Below are 20,000 nucleotides of genomic sequence, written 5' to 3'. Positions count from 1 at the left end.
ATTCCATGTACCCAAGACATTTATTCCATGTACCCAGTTAAGTGTGGTACCCAGGAGGTTTATTCCATGTACCCAAGACATTTATTCCATGTACCCAGTTAAGTCTGGTACCCAGGAAGTTTATTCCATGTACCCAAGACATTTATTCCATGCACCCAGTTAAGTCTGGTACCCAGGAGGTTTATTCCATGGACCCAAGACATTTATTTCATGTACCCAGTTAAGTCTGGTACCCAGGAAGTTTATTCCATGCACCCAAGACATTTATTTCATGTACCCAGTTAAGTCTGGTACCCAGGAAGTTTATTCCATGTACCCAAGAAGGGCTATTTCATATTCCCACTTCTCATGCATTTGTGGGCAGCTTCTTCTTCTTCTTCTTCTGCGTTCACTCGTATGCACGTGAGTGGGCTTTTACGTATATGACCGTTTTTACCCCGCCATGTAGGCAGCCATACTCCGTTTTCGGGGGTGTGCATGCTGGGTATGTTCTTGTTTCCATAACCCACCGAACGCTGACATGGATTACAGGATCTTGACTCAGTTACATTTAAGACCACGCTGTTACCTAGTTTCTACAGAATCCGCAGCCAGCTAGCAAATTACAGAAAAGTAAACTGTACTCACTGTGATGTAGGTTGTTCCCCCTGACGAATGTGATTCGTCGTCATCGTCTCTCAACGTCTGAAACATCGGCATGGAAGGCAGATCAGTAACACTGTCACAAATACAGATCTACAGATCACAATATCTGAAACACCGACCGTGAGGAAAAGCCAATGCTCGGTTGCAGGTATTAATCGAACAAATCACAATGTCTGAAACACCGACCATGAGGAAAAACCAATGCACTATCACAGATATACATCAACAAATCACAATGTCTGAAATACTGACAGTGAGGAAAAAACCAATGCACTATCACAGATATACATCAACAAATCACAATGTCTGAAATACTGACAGTGAGGAAAAACCAATGCACTATCACAGATATACATCAACAAATCACAATGTCTGAAATACTGGCAGTGAGGAAAAGCCAACAACCTGTCAAAAACGTATGTCAGGAAATCACAACATCTTAAATATCAATAATGAGAGAATACCGACACACTGTCACACATACACATCAACAAATCACAATGAATGGAAAATCAACACACACATCAAACACACACACACAATCACACCCATCACATAAACAAGCCACACACACAACACACACATTCACACACTCCCAAACACACCACACTCACACAAACCACACACACACATAACACACTCAAACAAACCACACACACAACACACATATTCACACACAACACACTCAAACAAACCACACACACAACACACACATTCACACACTCTCAAACACACCACATTCACACAAACCACACCCACACACAACACTCAAACAAACCACACACACAAAAAACACATGTCTGCACTAGTTGGGTCACGGTTAAGTATGTGTAATTAAACACATATTCATTCACACACTCTCAAACACACCACACTCACACAAACCACACACACAACACACTCAAACCAAACACACAAGACACACACCACACTCAAACAAACCACACACACAACACACACATTCACACACACCACACTCACACAAACCACACACACACTCACACACACCACACTCAAACAAACCACACGCACAACACAACACTCACACAAACTACACACACACACACACCACACTCACACAACTCCCCCCACTGCCCCCCCCCCCCCCCCACCCCTCCTACCCACACACAATCCACTCCCCACCACCCTACAAGCACCCCCATGTCATCACCCTACCCCACCCCCTCACACACCCACCCACCTTTTTCCGTGGTGGCGGGGGCTTGGCCTGCTGGATGTCGCTCTCGGAGGACATCTTGTTGAGGTGCTGCACCCTCTCCTTGATGCTCAGCACAGACATGTTGCCCTCCTCCTCCCCAGACCCACCTCCCCCACCCACCTCCGCTGTCGTCGCCGACGACAACGACCCTTGTGACCCCTGGACATTGGTGTCAACAAAACCTTAATCGCAAAATCAAACGCAGCAAATCTGTGTCGGAAAACAAACGTAACAAATCTTTAGCAGGAAAACGAACAAGGCAAATCTTTGGTCAGAAAACAAATATGACTAATCTCAAGTCAGAAAACAAACATAACAAATCTCTAGTCAGAAAACAAACAAGACAAATCTTTAGTCAGAAAACAAATATGACTAATCTCAAGTCAGAAAACAAACATAACAAACCTCTAGTCAGAAAACAAACAAGACAAATCTTTAGTCAGGAAACAAAAAACAAACATGACAAACCTTTAGTCAGAAAACAAAAACAAACATGACAAACCTTTAGTCAGAAAGCAAAACAAACATGACAAACCTTCAGTCAGAAAACAAAAAAACAAACATGACAAACCTCTAGTCAGAAAACAAACATGACAAATCTCTAGTAAAAAAAACAACAACATGACAAACAGTCAGAAAACAAGCATGACAAATCTTTAGACAGAAAGCAAACATGACAAATCTAGTCAGAAAACAAACATAACAAATCTAGTCAGAAAACAAACATGACAAATCTTTAGTCAGAAAACAAACATGACAAGTCAGAAAACAAACATGACAAATCATTAGTCAGAAAACAAACATGACAAATCTAGACAGAAAACAAACACAACAAATATCTCACCAAAACACAAACATGACAAATCTTTTAGTCAAAAAACAAGCATAACAAATCTCTAGTCAGAAAACAAATATCACAAATTCTCAACATTAAATTCTTAAGTCAGAAAACAAAACATAAAAGATCTCCAGTCAGAAAACAAACATAAAAAATCTCCAGTCAGAAAACAAACAATGACAAATGTTTCGTCAGAAAACAAACACCACAAATCTGTAAACACAGCAAATCTTCAGTCAGAAAACATTTAACAAATAACAGCAGAGCACTAACAAGCTTACAGCTTTTGCAGAGCTCAAGCATGTGATAACTATCAACTTGATCGACTGATGATGACAGGGGAATCTTACACATGTGACGTAAGTCTTGAAATAAATGTTTCCCATTTGCACGTTACTGACACATCAATGTTTCTTGAAGCAGCCATGGCTATGACTAGTATAAGTACACAAGGCATGACTAAAAAAAAAAAAAAAAAAAATGTATACAAACATGATCAGAAAATACAAACAAGATCACTGTCAGACTGGCTGTTCACAACAACATCAGCGGAAACAAAGTATAGAAGTAAACTAGAACAAAGTAAGAAATAAACAGAGACAGAGAGGATGTCACCTTCCAACATTGGTGTTGATTCCTAATACCAATGAAGGCAAGGTCTGTGGAATGTTAATACTCCTCCCTTTGGCTACCATTTATCAAGGATTTTTTTTTTTTAACAGTTCTACAAGAAATAACATTAGTATTTATACAGTGCTAAATCTTATGCAGCTAGACAAATCAAAGCACTTATCCACCCCCAACCCACCTGTTATTCCAGTTCATCCACCCCAGCACCCCTCCCTCCCTCCCACCCCTGTTATCCCAGTTTAATAATAATAATAATTAGTATCTATACAGCGCTAAATCTTATGCAGAGACAAATCAAAGCACTTATCCCCCCCCACCCCACCCCACCTGTTATCCCAGTTTATCCACCCCATCACCCCCATCCCGGCCCTGTTATCCCAGTTTAATAAGTAATTAGTATTTATACAGCGCTAAATCTTGTGCAGAGACAAATCAAAGCACTTATCCCCCCCCCACCCCGCCTGTTATCCCAGTTTATCCACCCCATCACCACCACCCCTGTTATCCCAGTTTAATCATAATAATAATAATTAGTATCTATACAGCGCTAAATCTTATGCAGAGACAAAACCTGTTACAAAACAAAGTGCTTAACCACCCTGCCTCTTTCCCCTCAACCCATCCCGGTTATCCCTGTTTATCCAACCCCGCACCCCCCCCCACCCCACCACCGTACCCGTCACCCCAGTTTATCCACCCCAGCACCCACCCTGCCTCTTTCCCCTCAACCCATCCCGGTTATCCCTGTTTATCCAACCCCGCAACCCCCCCCAACACCCCCCCCAACCATACCCGTTACCCCAGTTTATCCACCCCAGGAACCATCCTGCCTCTTTCACCTCAACCCATCCCGTTTATCCATGTTTATCCAACCCCGCAACCCCCCCCCATCCACCCCCCGCCCCTCCCGCCATCCACCCACCCCAGTTTATCCACCCCAGCACCCATTCACCCCACCCAAAACCCACCCACACCCCTCCAGTCTACTCACTGTGGTGCTGGAGGCCAGAGACGCTGTGGACGCCTCAAAGGACTGCTTCGAACCCCCGACCCCGACCCCGACGCCCAGGGGCCCCCCGTTGCTGCGCGTGGAGCTCTTGAGGCGCACGTCCAGGCTCTGGTCGCTGTGCACCTTGGACATCATCATGCCGTCCACCTCCTCCCCCTCCATGGGCCTCGGCCCCCCCGCCTCCCCCCCTCGGCTCGGGGGCTCCGAGTGGGCGCGCATGGCGTCGGCGTGCGGTGGGCCTCGCTCCTCCCCCCCTGTCAGGTCTCTCGGAGGCAGGGGCTGCTTGAACTGCCAAAAGAAATCAGTTGAATGGAGTGAATGTGAAATGTTTTTTGTTTTGTTTTGTTGCTGATGAAATAAGAGGAGTCAGTCCACGAGTTGCTGCTTGAACTGAGTCAAAAGAAATCGGTTGAATGAACTGAAATGAAATGAATGATTTTTGTTGGTGGTGGTGGTGTTGTCGTGGGAATAGAGAAGTTTTCACCTTCCTTTCTTGTTTTGTTGTGTGTGTGTGTGTTTTCTTTGTGTGTGTGTGTGTGTGTGTGTGTGTGTGTGTGTGTGTGTGTGTGTGTGTGTGTGTGTGTGTGTGTGTGTGTGTGTGTGTGTGTTTTCTTTTTGTGTGTGTGCGTGTTTTTTGTGTTGTTTTTTTTGCTGGGAGGGGGGGGGGGTGTTTTATCTGTTCAATGTAAATCACTGAGCACAAAATGTGTTATTATCTGAGTTTATATACACTCTCCACTGTAATCAAATTCCAGCCCAGATAGTTTGGACAGCAGTTACCTCCTCTGCTGTTCTGACGGTTATGGTCGAATACGACTGACTATCAAGTATCATACATACAAAGTTAGGCAAATGTTTTCATCATAAATCAGTGTTCTTATTAACTATGGCAGCATGCATCAAGCTTTGGGTTGTTCTGTGGATGTAATTATGCCTGTATTTTATGTGTATATTTTATCAATAGTGCTTTCTTTTTCCACAAATCTGTCAACAATATCTCTTTCAGATATTCTTGTGTCTCATAAACTTGTACATAATTATGCAAAAAACAGAGAAAGACTGAAATAGGGAAAGAAGACAACACACCTGTGAAGAATCACACTCAGGTAACACACCAATCACACAGCAATCACATGCCAAAAAACACCAAACACACACCAAACACACCAAGAATTACACACCACAACACACCAACAATCACACTCCATAACACACTAAACACACACCATAACACACCAATCACACACCAACAATCACACACCACAACACACCAATCACACACCATAACACACCAATTACACACCAACAATCACAATCCACAACACACCAAACACACACCACAACACACCAATTACACACCAACAATCACACACCACAACACACCAACTATCACACACCACAACACACCAGTCACACACCACAACACACCAATCACACACCACAACACACCAACAATCACACTCCATAACACACGAAACACACCAATCACATACCAACAATCACACACCAACAATCACACACCATAACACACCAATCACACACCAAGAATCACACACCACAAAACCAGTCACACACAACACACCAGTCACACACCAATCACACACCACAACACACCAACAATCACACTCCAGAACACACCAATCACATACCAACAATCACACTCCAGAACACACCAATCGCACACCACAACACACCAATCACACACCAACAATAACACTCCACAACACGCTAAACACATACCAACAATCACACTCCACAACACACCAAACACATACCATCAATCACACACCAACAATCACACTCCACAACACACTAAACACATCAATCACATGCCAACAATCACACTCCACAACACACCAATCACACTCCACAACACACACACCACAACACACAAATCACACACCACAACACACCAGTCACACACCACAACACACACACCACAACACACAAATCACTCACCACAACACACCACAACACATAAATCACACACAACAACAACACACCAATCACACACCACAACACACCAGTAACACACCACAAAACACACCAAACACACAAACCACCACACCGCAACACACACCAAACACACAAATCACACACCACCACAACACACCAATCACACACCACAACACACCAGTCACACACCACAACACATAAATCACACACAACAACACACACCAAACACACAAATCACACACCACAACACACCAATCACACACCACAACACCACACACACACCAGTCACACACCACAACACATACATCACACACAACAACACACACCAAACACACATATCACACACCACAACACACCAATCACACACCACAACACACCAGTCACACACCACAACACATAAATCACACACAACAACACACACCAAACACACAAATCACACACCACAACACACCAATCACACACCACAACACACCAGTCACACACCACAACACACACACCACAACACATAAATCACACACAACAACACACACCAAACACACCAGTCACACATCACCACACACACACCACAACACATAAATCACACACAATACACACACCACAACACACAAATCACACACCACAACACACCAATCACACACCACAACACACCAGTCACACACCACAACACACACACCACAACACATACATCACACACAACAACACACACCAAACACACAAATCACACACCACAACACACCAGTCACACACCACCACACACACACCACAACACATAAATCACACACAACAACACACACCAAACACACAAATCACACACCACAACACACCAATCATACACCACAACACACCAGCACACACAACACATACATCACACACAACAACACACACCAAACACACAAATCACACACCACAACACACCAATCACACACCACAACACACCAGTCACACACCACAAAACACACCAAACACACAAACCACCACACCGCAACACACACCACAACACTCTACCTGTGGGGAATCACACTCCTGCAGGACAGAGGAGCAATAGGAGACCTCCGCGCCATCGTCAGACCGGATGTAGGGCGACTTGGCCGGCGGAGGCTGGAAGGGCGTCTGATCGTTGGAAGCAATGGAAGAGCGGTTGGAAGGGGTGGAGGAGGAAGAGGAGGAGCCCAAGGAGAAGGTGCTATCTGGTCGGTGCTTCCGCTTTAGAACCAGCACCTTCTCTCCCTGAAACAATGCAGCGTAATTAATAATAATAATAATAATGGTATTTACATAGCGCTGAATCTTGTGCAGAAACAAATCAAAGCGCTTTCGTACCAGTCATTCACACGCATGCATAACTCTAAAACTGTAGAAACTGAAGACAAAGAAGAGGCAGGCAATGGAGGCTATTTTGGGAAGAGGTGCATTTTAAGGCCAGACTTGAAAGAGCTGAGTGTGGAGACTTGACGAAGCGAAAGAGGAAGTTCATTCCAATTGCAAGGTCCAAAGACAAAGAAAGAACGGTGCGGTGGCCAACAGTCGAGTGTTTGAATCTGGGTATGCGTAAACAGAGTGGATCTGAAGCCGATCGTAGTGAGCGAGATGGAGTGTAGAGGTGAAGGCAGCCGCAGAGATAGGAAGGGGCAGTTTTGTGAATACATCTATAACATAGAGTGCTGATCTTGTACTTTATTATGTACAATAATTATTATGCAGTATCAACTGATCCCTTACGCGTACTGGCTGGTTACTGACTCTGCAACTTTGAAGTCTGATGGTTGCAAGCTCATTCTCACAAAGTCTTGAGAAGAGTCTGAAAAGGAAACGTTTAAGTAACATACTTACCGTGACCCACTAGTGCACACTCCGGCAGGGGTCTGACTTCTGTCCTGTGCAAACTACTACCTGCCTATGCGGAGAAAATGGAAGTAGCTACGGCCCGTAACCTCCCGAAGTAGGTTACCTCCCCTGTGTATCCCTGACTAGCGCCCTCTTTTTCCGGCAGCCATCTTAACTCCTGTTCCTGTGCTCTTCATACGGCTGAGTTTTTTCATTTATTTCAGAGAAAATGTTTGTATGTCTGCACTGTAGTCATGTGTGTGTGTGTGTGTGTGTGTGTGTGTGTGTGTGTGTGTGTGTGTGTGTGTGTGTGTGGTACGCAGACAACCACCACAAGAAAAAGAGGTTTGTTTTTTTTCATCTTGGTATATATACTGATGATTAAAATCACTAATAACAATTAAAGAAGAAGAAGAAGAAATTCTTACAGTGCTCTGAAACATCTCAAAACAATTAACATTACCGCATCAGTCAGATAAACAACATAAACAACATGTATGCATGAGTATACTATGTATACACATGCACATGCACATATATATAAATAAATATGCACACATAAACCAGCTGTTTGATCTTAGGTTACAAATGCAGAATTAATTTCAAGTCCATAAGAAAGAAACTAATCCTTTGCAGAGTCTGTTGTACTTATACTGAAATATCAAATATTTTTGTGGTTTTTCAGTTTCTGAACTGCAAACTGATCTAACATAATTGGGCGTAGTAAAGAATATACATTTATATATAGATCTAAAAATATAATGGTAGCTTCTTAATACCCTCACCTGTAATCCTTTTTCTTGTAAATTAATAATAATATTTATATTACGGAATATGAATTATAATCATTCATACACTTCATGATAATTGATACATTATTTATTATGGAAACACATGCAGGTACCCACATATGCACACATTTACATACTTACTCCAACACACACACACACACACACACACACACACACACACACACACTCACAATCATGAATCATACTTATTAAACACTAATTACCTCTTCAACTTTGATGGTTGCGAGTTCATTCACAAAGTCTTTGAACTTTTCACGATTTTCAGCTGAAAAACAAAACAAACATACACTCAATATGAATATTAAAACAAGAACAATTCATGAAACTGAACTAACAAACAAGTCGTTGCATTTGTTCTCTTTCACTCTGTCAGAAGAAATTAACTGGAGTTGGAGTGGACTGTTTCCCCCCTTGGACTTAATAACCTGCTTCATTTCTTAAGATACCATCTGTGCTCGAATAAATATCTGAATACTCTCTGAATCACAGAAAAAGAATCTGTTTCATAATGTTGACATCCACCTGTATTTAGTGCACTATTAATGCACACAAACAGATACAACATGACATGATGAGTGTCCACTCTTTTCTAATCACTATTCTTCAATATTCTTTTCACTTGGGTGTTCTTTTTTCTTTGCTGTCTACAGCAAGTAATGCACTTATACAGTACAATGTGTCTGATATTCACATAGCCATTAAACTTTCCTGATCATATTATATTTTCCTTAATCAACAATCAGTCGCAAATGATATTGTGATAGCAATGGCAAAGGGAAGTAAACAATGGTGTAAAGGTGTGGATTCACCACAGAAACCATATGTTTCCCCTTTCTGACCTTGATGAAAATAACATAAAAAAAAAGAACAATTTTTCATTAGCATAGCTTTAGAAGTATTACTGATCACAATTATCATCCTAATTAATCATAATAACTTTAAAAAAAAAAAAATGCATGGACTTGCAGTATATTACATTCTCTAGTGTTGTTTTCTTTTCCTTACTTTACTCGAAATGGTTTCCAATACAGACAGAATATAAGTCATGATATGCTGCAAAATAAAGATATTGTTATTATTATCAATATTCTGATTAAATCTAAAGTTGAGAAATCAATAAACAAGCAAACAACGCATGGACAAATAAAAAAATAAAAAAATCATTTACATATGCTGCCTTCTCTAATGACATGTAATTTATACTACACAAATAATCAAATGAATTTGGAACCCGAAACCTCATTAAAACTCTAGCAACAACCCTTTCTTTTTAATTTCACCAGTATCAATTTCAGTTTCTCAAGGCGGCGTCACTGCATTCAGACAATCCATATAATTATTGTTTATGCAACACCACATCTGCTTGGCAGATGCCTGACCAGCAGCATACCCCAACATGCTTAGGCCTCGAGTGCATGCATACATCTGTGTACTTGTCAGACTGGATTTCTTTTACATCATTTGCCAGAGGACAACCCTCTCATTGCATGCTTTCATTTTCAGTGCGCCAAGTGTGTGCTGCACACGGGACCTTGGTTTATTGTCTCATCCAAGTGACTAGATGCTCAATTCAATTCCCCAGTCGCACTTCTGGGAAAGGACAAGAGCAAGATCTGAACCAAGACCCCAACAGTGTTGGCAGATGAGTATCATATTCCATTCTGCCACCTCCCCCCTTATCCACATAAAAAATCTAAAACCATCATGAGGTTCTCCATATAGTTGTATGCTTTGACCTCCCATTTTTCATGTTTGTTGTTGTTGTCGTTTTTAATAATCTGAGGTATTTATCGTAACTGATGTGAGGCAGAGAAGCATTCTCCCAAAAGTCAAAACTCACCGCTATTTCTACGAAGTTAACAAACCAACATAGACAATTACATTAGCTTGACACAATGTATGAGTGCGAGGTGGGGTGAGGGTTAGAAAGGGTTTTATGGAGTGTCACTTTATGTGTGTGTGTGCGTGTGTGTGTGTGTGTGTGTGTGTGTGTGTGTGTGTGTGTGTGTGTGAGAGAGAGAGAGAGAGAGAGAGAGAGATTATGGATGTGAATGTGTTTGCGTGACTCACTGACTGTGACTAATTTTCACATTCACAGTCAGTGTACTGAGCCACAGTCTGAGTGTGTAATGTACACATATCAGTTAAACATACATACATCAACATGTGTTTCTTCTGTTCCCCGTTTTGAACCAAACAACAAGCACAGAAGAATATGAATATTAAACCTGTCAATAAGTCATCAAGCGTCATGGCAATATGACAACTCTCTAAAAATGCGGAAGTCGTCACTTAAAGTGCCTCTTCCTTTAAACTTTCGTTTCATTCCATCCATATTGTCACTTAAAAAGCCACCAACCTTTATGCACAGGATGATTTAAGTAACCTTTGAAGTGAGTAACCAGTTCATGATTCCGAATCCGTCCACCTTTCTCTAGCATATACTGCTTCACCGAATCTATGCTGAAGTCTGATGCCATTTTCCTATCAGTGCAATGTTGTTGTTTCTTATCTTTTTTGACGGAAAGTAAGTCAAGGGAGAACACTCCAACCACGAGCACAATGTACGACGTTTTAACCTCCCCTGTAAGAGGATCCGTTCGTGATTGAGATGACTGAGCTCTGATGTTGTGTGGTGTGGTATCTGATCATTTCAAACCAAAGGGATGGTTCATCCATCAATACACACAAGGCCACAAATGCAATGGATATTTTGCCATTTTTTTCCATTCTATTTGTTTCCCAGCAAAGGGCTCTCAATATCAAACTGGAGTGACAGGCCTATCAACTGTCCGAAACTGGGCTGTCCTTGAAAGTATGGACGCCTGCATTGATTCCGATATTCCTGGTCCTGTTTGTTGTAGGCTTCGATGACGGATGCATTCACAATGATGGCATATGGATTACAGACACTAAAGCAGAAGGCAGACACACAGAGACAAATACAGACAGACACTGAGAACACACAGACACACTGCCGGACTGAGACACAGACACCGTGCCGACAAACACACACACACACACACACACACACACACCGCACACTGACACGCCGCGCACGGCACACTGGCACACACACGCACACACTGACGCACACACACGCACCCAGTCTGCCAGGGCAGTGGCAGTGGCACAGACACACGGCGCACACACACACACACACATGCGCGCGCCACGCACACACACACACACACACACACACACACACACACACTGACACACACCGGCACACACACACACACACACACACACACACACACACACTGGCACACACACACACACACACACACACACACACACACACACACTGACACCGTGACACGGTGACACACACACACACACACACACACATACAGAGAGAGAGAGAGAGAGAGAGAGAGAGAGAGAGAGCGAGCGAGCGAGAGAGAGAGAGAGAGAGAGAGAGAGAGAGAGACGGCCGCAGAGACAGAGACAGAGAATGCGAATGCGAACTTGTACTGTATTCATTATACTGAGGCCATGGCCCCTCATGATGAAGGGATGTACATAAACATACAAACACATCACAGCCATACTAAAATGTTATACATACATATCAACGGTCACATCAAACGCAGGAAAAAATTAAAAAAAACACTCCGAGGCGCTGTTGTCAGTGTAGCGACGCGCTCTCCCTGGGATTTCACTGACCGGCAGAGAAATCTGTTGTGATAAAAAGAAATACAAATACAAATACACTTATGGCTTGTTGGATCAGCTCTGGTTTGATTCACTATGGTACGCAATACGGTTTGGCATTTATATATTATAATTATTTGTTTATCTGTGACATTTATATCAGCCTGTTGGAATCAAGTTGTTTTGATTTGCTTCTCTCTGGCACACAATAATACGTTTGGCATTTATACTAGTAATTATTATATTTGTTTACCAGTGACACTTGTTTATAGCCTACTGGAACTGTTTCCGATTCCCTCTGGCACCGTTATACAGTGTGGTGTGTCACGGTAGTGAATCAGTACGATTATATTTGTATTTGTATTTGTATTCATCTTTTTATCACAACAGATTTCTCTGTGTGAAATTCGGGCTGCTCTCCCCAAGGCGGAGAACGCGTCGCTACACTACAGCGCCACCCTTTTTTTTTTTTTTTTTTTTTCATGCATGCAGGGTTTTTTTTAATACTTGATTTGTTTTTCCTATCGCCGGAAGTGGATTTTTCTACAGAATTTTGCCACTGGAACAACCCTTTCGTTGCCGTGGGTTCTTTTACGTGCGCTAAGTGCATGGTGAACACGGGACCTCCGTCGGTTTATCGTCTCATCCGAATGACTAGCGTCCAGACCACCACTGAAGGTCTAGTGGAGGGGGAGAAAATATCGGCGGCTGAGCCGTGATTCGACTCGGAACCAGTGCGCTCAGATTCTCTCGCTTCCCAGGCGGACGTGTTACCTCTAGGCCATCACTCCACATAGGACTGACACTCAGGGTACTTATAAAACGTATCAGTTAGTTGTTTCGTTCCGTCTTGACCGTTGGTACCAGGAAAAAAAAACAAACAAAAAAAAAACAGAAAAAACAACAACAACAAGAACCCATTCTCCTCAACTGCAATAAAAAGTCATTGTAGTCGTTCTTCTAAGAGAACAAATCAACGTTGACAAGCAAATCGGCTTGACACACAACGAAGCCAACGTGTGGAGTGGTTGGGGGGGAGGGTTAGAGAGGTGGTTTCGGGGAGTGTCGCTCTGTGTGTGTGTGTGTGTGTGTGTGTGTTCGTGGTTTAAACACAAACACTGGTTTGTAAACTTTTGGTTTTTCCCCCAGCCAGGTGTCTCAGTAAGTAAATGCCAATGTCTGTCCTCTTGAACAGAATTTCACCTTTGCCGTTTTGGACGGAGATAGTTACTCGTTATCAGTTAAAGTACTCAGTGGTTTGTAAACAATTTCGGAAAAGATTTCGAGACCTCACGAAATGTGTTTTTGAAATCTGTCTTAATCTGTCTGCGTAGAATCTCTCTCTGTTTTTGCCTTTGTCTCTGTTTCTTTTTCTCTTTGTCCCCCCCCACCCCCTCTCTCTCTCTCTCATCGTGTGCCGTGTCCGAGAGAGAGAGAGAGAGAGAGAGAGAGAGAGAGAGGGAGTGTGTGTATGCGTGTGTATGTGTGTTCTCTCTCTCTCTCTCTCTCTCTCTCTCTCTGTATTTTTGTTGTTGTTGTTTGTTTGTTTGTTTGTTTTGTTTTGTTTTTCAGTTTCCTATGTCGTTTATTAATACCATGCTTGTGCCTGTGTGTGTGTGTGTGTGTGTGTGTGTGTGTGTGTGTGTGTGTGTGATTATTACCATGATTATGCCTTTAAGCAGTATTGTATTCGCATGCTATGCCTTTAAGTAGCATTGTGTAGTGCATGCAATGACATATCATAATGTAGTATTGTGTAGTGTAGACCCTGTTTCAGTGCGGGGACTGGATGAAAAAAACCGCGCCAGTGCTTATCTATTATCCTCGAAAATAAAGAATTTGTCTTGTCTTGTCTTTTCTTATCTCTCTCTCTCTCTCTCCACCCATCTCTCTCCATCTCTCTCAACCTCTCTCTGTGTCTCTGTCTCTCTGTCCCCGTCAGTTTAAGCAAAATCTAAAAATGTACCTATTACAAAAATTGACATCACCTGAAATCCAACATTGCTTTCGACAATTTGTGGGTTCCCTCTCACTCTCTCTTGAGTGGGTGCATTTGTGTGTGTATGTGTGTGTGTGTGTGTGTGTGTGTGTGTGTGTGTGTGTGTGTGTGTGTGTGTGTGTGTGTGTGTGTGTTTCATAATTTTTTTGTTTTCTTCTCATCTTCTCCCTTTTGTGGAATGGCTTTGAATGGTGAAATAATGGTGTATTTTGATTGTGTTTTGTTTTTGTGCTCATTTTCGCTTTTTTAGCTTTATTCCCTCTTTAGGGCGAGGAATGGACGTAAAAAAGCATGTTACTTGCTTATCTATTACTCTCGATAATAAAGATTTTGTCTTGTCTTGTCTCTCGCTATCTGTCTGACTCTCTCTCTCTCTCCCCCCCCCCCCCCCTTCTCTCTCCCTCTGTTTTCCCTCCCCCTCTCGCCTCACTGTCTCTCACTGTCTCTCACTCACCCCCTCTCTGTCTCCCCTCTTTACGCCCCCCACCCCCCACCTCTCTCCACCCCTTTTCCCGTCTGCCTCTCCCCCTCTCTCTTTCTCTCCTCACCACTCTCTGTCTCTCATCCTCTCCTTACCACTAATGAAGTCAGAAGCAACATGAACCGTCTCTTTTTGTGAAGCCTTCAGGTCACTGCCCGGCTCCATCGTGTTCGGTGTGTGTGTGTGTGTGTGTGTGTGTGTGTGTGTGTGTGTGTGTGTGTGTGTGTGTGTGTGCGTGTGTGTGTTGTGCTGTGTGTGTGTGTGTGTGTGTGTGTGTGTGTGCGTGTGTGTGTTGTGCCGGTGTGTGTGTGTGTGTGTGTGTGTGTGTGTGTCCGACTGCGTGTGTGACTGGTGAGTGAGTGAGTGAGTGAGTGTGTGTGTGTGTGTGTGTGTGTGTGTGTGTGTGTGCCGTTTGTGTGTGTGTGTGTGTGTTTCAGTGTGTCTGTGTATGTGTTTGTTTGTGTGTGTGTGTGTGTGTGTGTGTGTGTGTGTTTGTTTTATTTGTGTGTGTGTGTGTGTGTGTGTGTGTGTGTGTGTGTGTGTGTGTGTAGACATATGCGTGTATGTGCGCGCGCACGCGCCGTGTATATGTAGCGAGCAACAACACCTTAAACAACACACGTGTAGTATACTACGGTTGTACGAACAGTAAACTAGCGTCAGAGAGAGAGAGAGAGAGAGAGAGAGAGGGGAGGGGGTTGGGGCGGAGACAGAGACAGAAACAGACAGAGACCGAGACAGAGAGAGAGAGAGAGAGAGAGAGAGAGAGAGAGAAGCCACAGCTTGAACACGAGCAAGCTTCCTGGCAAGTCACTTTTCCTTCACGTGCGGGTGTTCCAGTTCAGTTTTTACAGTCACCGACTGAGGGCCGCGAACGCCATAGCAAATACCGAGTGTGACTACTACAGCTCACACGCACGTGCGAGCATTTGAGCCTTGCAGACGTTCTATTCTGAACGGTCGTACGGGAGCCAGTCTCACCACCCGTCCATCTCCACCCCCCCCCCCCCCACAAGCCCCACTCTCCCTCCCTCCATTTCCTTCGTTCCAGACAGAACTCACCGTAAGAGAAGCATTGTCTGTTCGCCAGTGTTGCTAATATTAATGTGTTGGTGGACCCGGCCAGCATCAGACATCTTTACTTTCAGTTCTTTGGATTTCGTCAATGGAGGCAAGGTGTGTATTTTTATCAGGATCAGGATCAGGATTTGGGGCGTTGTTTTATACAACTTAGCCATTTTTGGCTTTTTATGCCCCTTCAAGTTTACTCCTTTACAGTGTTGGTCAGGTCGTTGACTAGCTCAGTCATTTTATCCATCAAAGTCATATTTCGCTTTTGTCGATAATTCGTGTTTATCTATGTGAGTGTCAGTGTGTGAGTTCGGTTTTGAAAAACACATGTGTATAGGAGGATGTTATTATTTTCTTTTGTCATTTTCTGCACAGCGGTTTTATTGTGGTTGTGATTAGGTGTTGTTTTATATGTGTTATTATTATTATTATTTTATTTTATTTTATTTATTTATTTATTTATTTTTTTTTACAGACACAATGTGACTGTGGAGGGAAGCAATAGCAGGTAAGCACATTTTTTTTCCTCGTTATCATTATTATCATTATTCTTGTTGTTGTTGTTGTCACAACAGTGTTGTTGTTATTCAGTATTATTGGCTGGCGGATTGTTTACAGAACATGATTTGTTTGTTGCTTGACAGAGACACTATAATAATTTTGACGGCAATGTGTGTGTGTGTGTGTGTGTGTGTGTGTGTGCGTGTGTGTGTGGTCGGTGTAGTGTAGTGTAGTGTAGTGTGTGTGTGTGTGTGTGTGTGTGTGTGTGTGTGTGTGTGTGAAATTTTTAATGATAACAGGATGTCATAATTAGGTAAAGCAGTAGAAATATCCACGGGGTAACTGGTTCTAAAGAAATCAGTTGTTTTTTTTTAAAGTAAAAAAACCGAATAATTTCTAGTATTGATTATCTTCATAATTATTGTGAAAGCTGCAGTATTACGATTAGTGGACCTGTCCAAATAAAACCAAATATATCATGTATATATTCACGACCGGAGGCTAGGCAGATACAGTGTAAGACGGAGAAACATTTGACTGAATCCGCCAACTACAGAAGTTCGATACTGAAATGGTACGCACATAATACGCTCCCTAAAAGAAGAAGAAGAAGATGAAGAAGAAAGAAGAAAGTATCTGTCCTCAGTCGTCTCAGTGTGTAATGTTTGATCAAAAGACCGTGCACATAATTTCCGCCGTGAACATTGTGAAATTTGTCAGTGAACGATATACTTTTCAACTGATTAACCTTAATTGGTGGTTAATTTTTGTCCGCTTCTGATTACAAGTATGGAATAGCGTTCACTTGTCGTCGAGTCGTTCGCAACCTTTTGTTACAAGACAAAAAAAGTGAAATATTTTCTATTCTTAAAACAAAAAAGAAAAAAAGTTTTGCGTGGACAAGCATTGAAAGTGGTACAAAGCAAAACAGCAACAGTGAAAAACTACAGTAGGCTATTGTTGCATCGTATCATGTCGAATCCATACCGTATTCATATCGAATGGTATTGTACTGATTATGTTGTACTGCATCTTTATGGCCTTTATTAATTAAAAAAAAAAAATCTTTTTAGTCTCGAAATAACCCCCACCCACCCCCACCCCTTGTGGGGGGTGGGGTGGGGTGGGAGTGGGGCTGGGGTGTGGGGGGTGGGGAGAAGGGCGTGGGGGAGTAGTGAGAAGAGGAGAGAGATATGCACAGACAGCGAGAGAGGGAGGGTTGGAGACAGAGAACAGAGAAAGAGAGAGACGTTAAAATGAAGAGAGAGAGAGAGAGAGAGGGGGATGGGAGACAGAGAGAATGGAAGAGAAACGTTAAGATGGAGAGAGACAGACAGGCAGACAGACAGACAGACAGAGAAAAGAGAGAGACGTTAAAATGAAGAGAGAGAGAGAGAGAGAGAGAGAGAGAGAGAGAGGTGGGAGGGGGGGTGGTGGAGACAGAGAGAAGGGAAAGAGAGAAACGTTAAGGTGGAGAGAGAGAGAGAGAAAGAGAGAGAGAACTCAGAACTGTTAAGGTGGGAGAGAGAGAGAGAGAGAGAGAGAGAGAGAGAGAGAGAGAGAGAAAACTCAGAACTGTTAAGGTGGAGAGAGACAGACAGACAGACAGACAGAGAGAACTCAGAACTGTTTTAATGTATACAAATGTTTGCACGTACTGCACACACACACACACACACACACACACACACACACACACACACACACACACACACACACACATGAAAACCAAACCTTGAGTAGAGAGAGAGAAAGAGAGGGAGAGAGAGAGAGAGAGGCGCACAGAGAGACCCACAGAGAGAGAGAGAGAGGGAGGGAAAGAGACAGAGACAGACAGACGAACAGATTGACAGTCAGACCGACCAACAGAGAGACACTGATACAGAGAGGCACAGACATAGAGACATAGAGTGTGGAGTGATGGCCTAGAGGTAACGCGTCCGCCTTGGAAGCGAGAGAATCTGAGCGCGTAATCACGGCTCAGCCGCCGATATTTTCTCCCCCTCTACTAGACCTTGAGTGGTGGTCTGGACGCTACTCATTCGGACGAAACTATAAACCGAGATCCCGTGTGCAGCGTGCACTTAGCGCACGTAAAAGAACCCACGGCAGCAAAAGGGTTGTTCCTGACAAAATTCTGTGATAGGAGAAACAAAGAAAACTGCACGCAGGAGAAAAAAAAAAGAAAGAAAAAAAAAAGGTGGCGCTGTAGTGTAGCGACGCGCTGTCCCTGGGGAGAGCAGCCCGAATTTCACACAGAGAAATATGTTGTGATTTAAAAAAAAAACAACAAAAAAAACAAAACAGATACATATGAGAGTAAGGGAGAGAGACATACAGATAGACAGACAGACAGAGAAAGTTGGACAGAGAAAGAAACAGTGTGTGTGTGTGTGTGTGTGTGTGTGTGTGTGTGTGTGTGTGTGTGTGTGTGTGTGATCCGGCAGGACTGGATCGGAATTCTTATTTCCGTGCCAAGATGTTGAGGGAGTAAATGAGAGCGAGGACAAGATGGATGATTGTGTAGGTTTGTTTTTTGTTTTGTTTGCCAGTGTCAAAACAATAATGTTGGGTAATTGGCACTCTCTGTGTCTCTGTCTCTGTGTGTCTCTGTTTGCCTGTCTGCCTGTCTGTCTGTCTGTCTCTCTCTCACATACACACACTCATGCACGCACGCACTCTCAAATAACACGTATTCACATTCATATACTCGGACGTACACGCACGCACACACGCACACACACCACTCACACCACTCACACACACGCACGCACGCACTCTCAAACACACATATTTATATGCACGCACACGCACGCGCAATATACGCACACGCATAGACAGATACACAAACATGCATACACAAATAAGCAGACACACAGACACATAGACACACAGACACAAACACACACACACACACACACACACACACACACACACACAGAAGGGAGAGTGAGAGGAGTTAGAGGAGGAGAGAGATATGTGCAGACACACACACACACACACACACACACACACACACACACACACACACCCCGACGCAAACGCATGCGTGCAAGTATGCAATGCCAGAACTGAAAACGAGTTCCTCACACACACACACACACACACACACACACACACACACACACATTAACCCCATTCTTCAATGTCAGCGGAAAGATAAATGGAAGCAGTTTCCCCATGTAAGATGAAAATAAATGAGAGCGACGTCAGTTTCTCGAGAAAGTGGCTGTCTTTGTTCTGCAAGATGATCAGGTACAGAAATAACGATGGAGAGTTCTCTCTCTCTCTCTGTCTCTCTGTCTCTGTCTCTGTCTCTGTCTCTGTCTCTCTCTCTCTCTCTCTCTCTCTCTCTATA

At 43.2% G+C, this 20,000-nt stretch overlaps 2 protein-coding genes across 5 annotated transcripts in view; one reads left to right on the top strand and one right to left on the bottom strand.

The window, feature by feature from the left end:
- The window catches only part of LOC143286034 (ankyrin repeat domain-containing protein SOWAHC-like), a 62,699-nt gene extending 51,277 nt beyond the window's left edge, over positions 1–11,422 (bottom strand). The window contains exons 1-6 of the mRNA XM_076593555.1: positions 11,293–11,422; positions 9,137–9,198; positions 7,303–7,524; positions 4,324–4,629; positions 1,847–2,023; positions 628–684 (exon numbers count right to left, since the gene is read on the bottom strand). Coding sequence (XP_076449670.1) covers positions 628–684; positions 1,847–2,023; positions 4,324–4,629; positions 7,303–7,524; positions 9,137–9,198; positions 11,293–11,413 — 945 coding nt within the window. The 5' untranslated portion in view covers positions 11,414–11,422. The remainder of the gene's footprint in view (positions 1–627; positions 685–1,846; positions 2,024–4,323; positions 4,630–7,302; positions 7,525–9,136; positions 9,199–11,292) is intronic.
- A 4,530-nt stretch (positions 11,423–15,952) lies between these two features.
- Positions 15,953–20,000, top strand: part of LOC143285704 (glycine receptor subunit alpha-2-like) — a 97,298-nt gene continuing 93,250 nt past the window's right edge. For 3 of the 4 annotated variants that reach the window (XM_076593112.1, XM_076593111.1, XM_076593109.1), the window contains exons 1-2: positions 15,955–16,246; positions 16,617–16,649. The gene's annotated coding sequence lies outside the window, so the exon portion shown is untranslated. Of the gene's footprint in view, positions 16,247–16,616; positions 16,650–20,000 lie in introns of all 4 variants that reach the window. The other variant, XM_076593110.1, reaches the window with a different exon arrangement.

Source organism: Babylonia areolata, chromosome 9 (genome assembly GCF_041734735.1).
Source record: "Babylonia areolata isolate BAREFJ2019XMU chromosome 9, ASM4173473v1, whole genome shotgun sequence".
NCBI lineage: Eukaryota > Metazoa > Mollusca > Gastropoda > Neogastropoda > Buccinidae > Babylonia > Babylonia areolata.
This window is presented reverse-complemented; position numbering and strand designations above follow the sequence as displayed.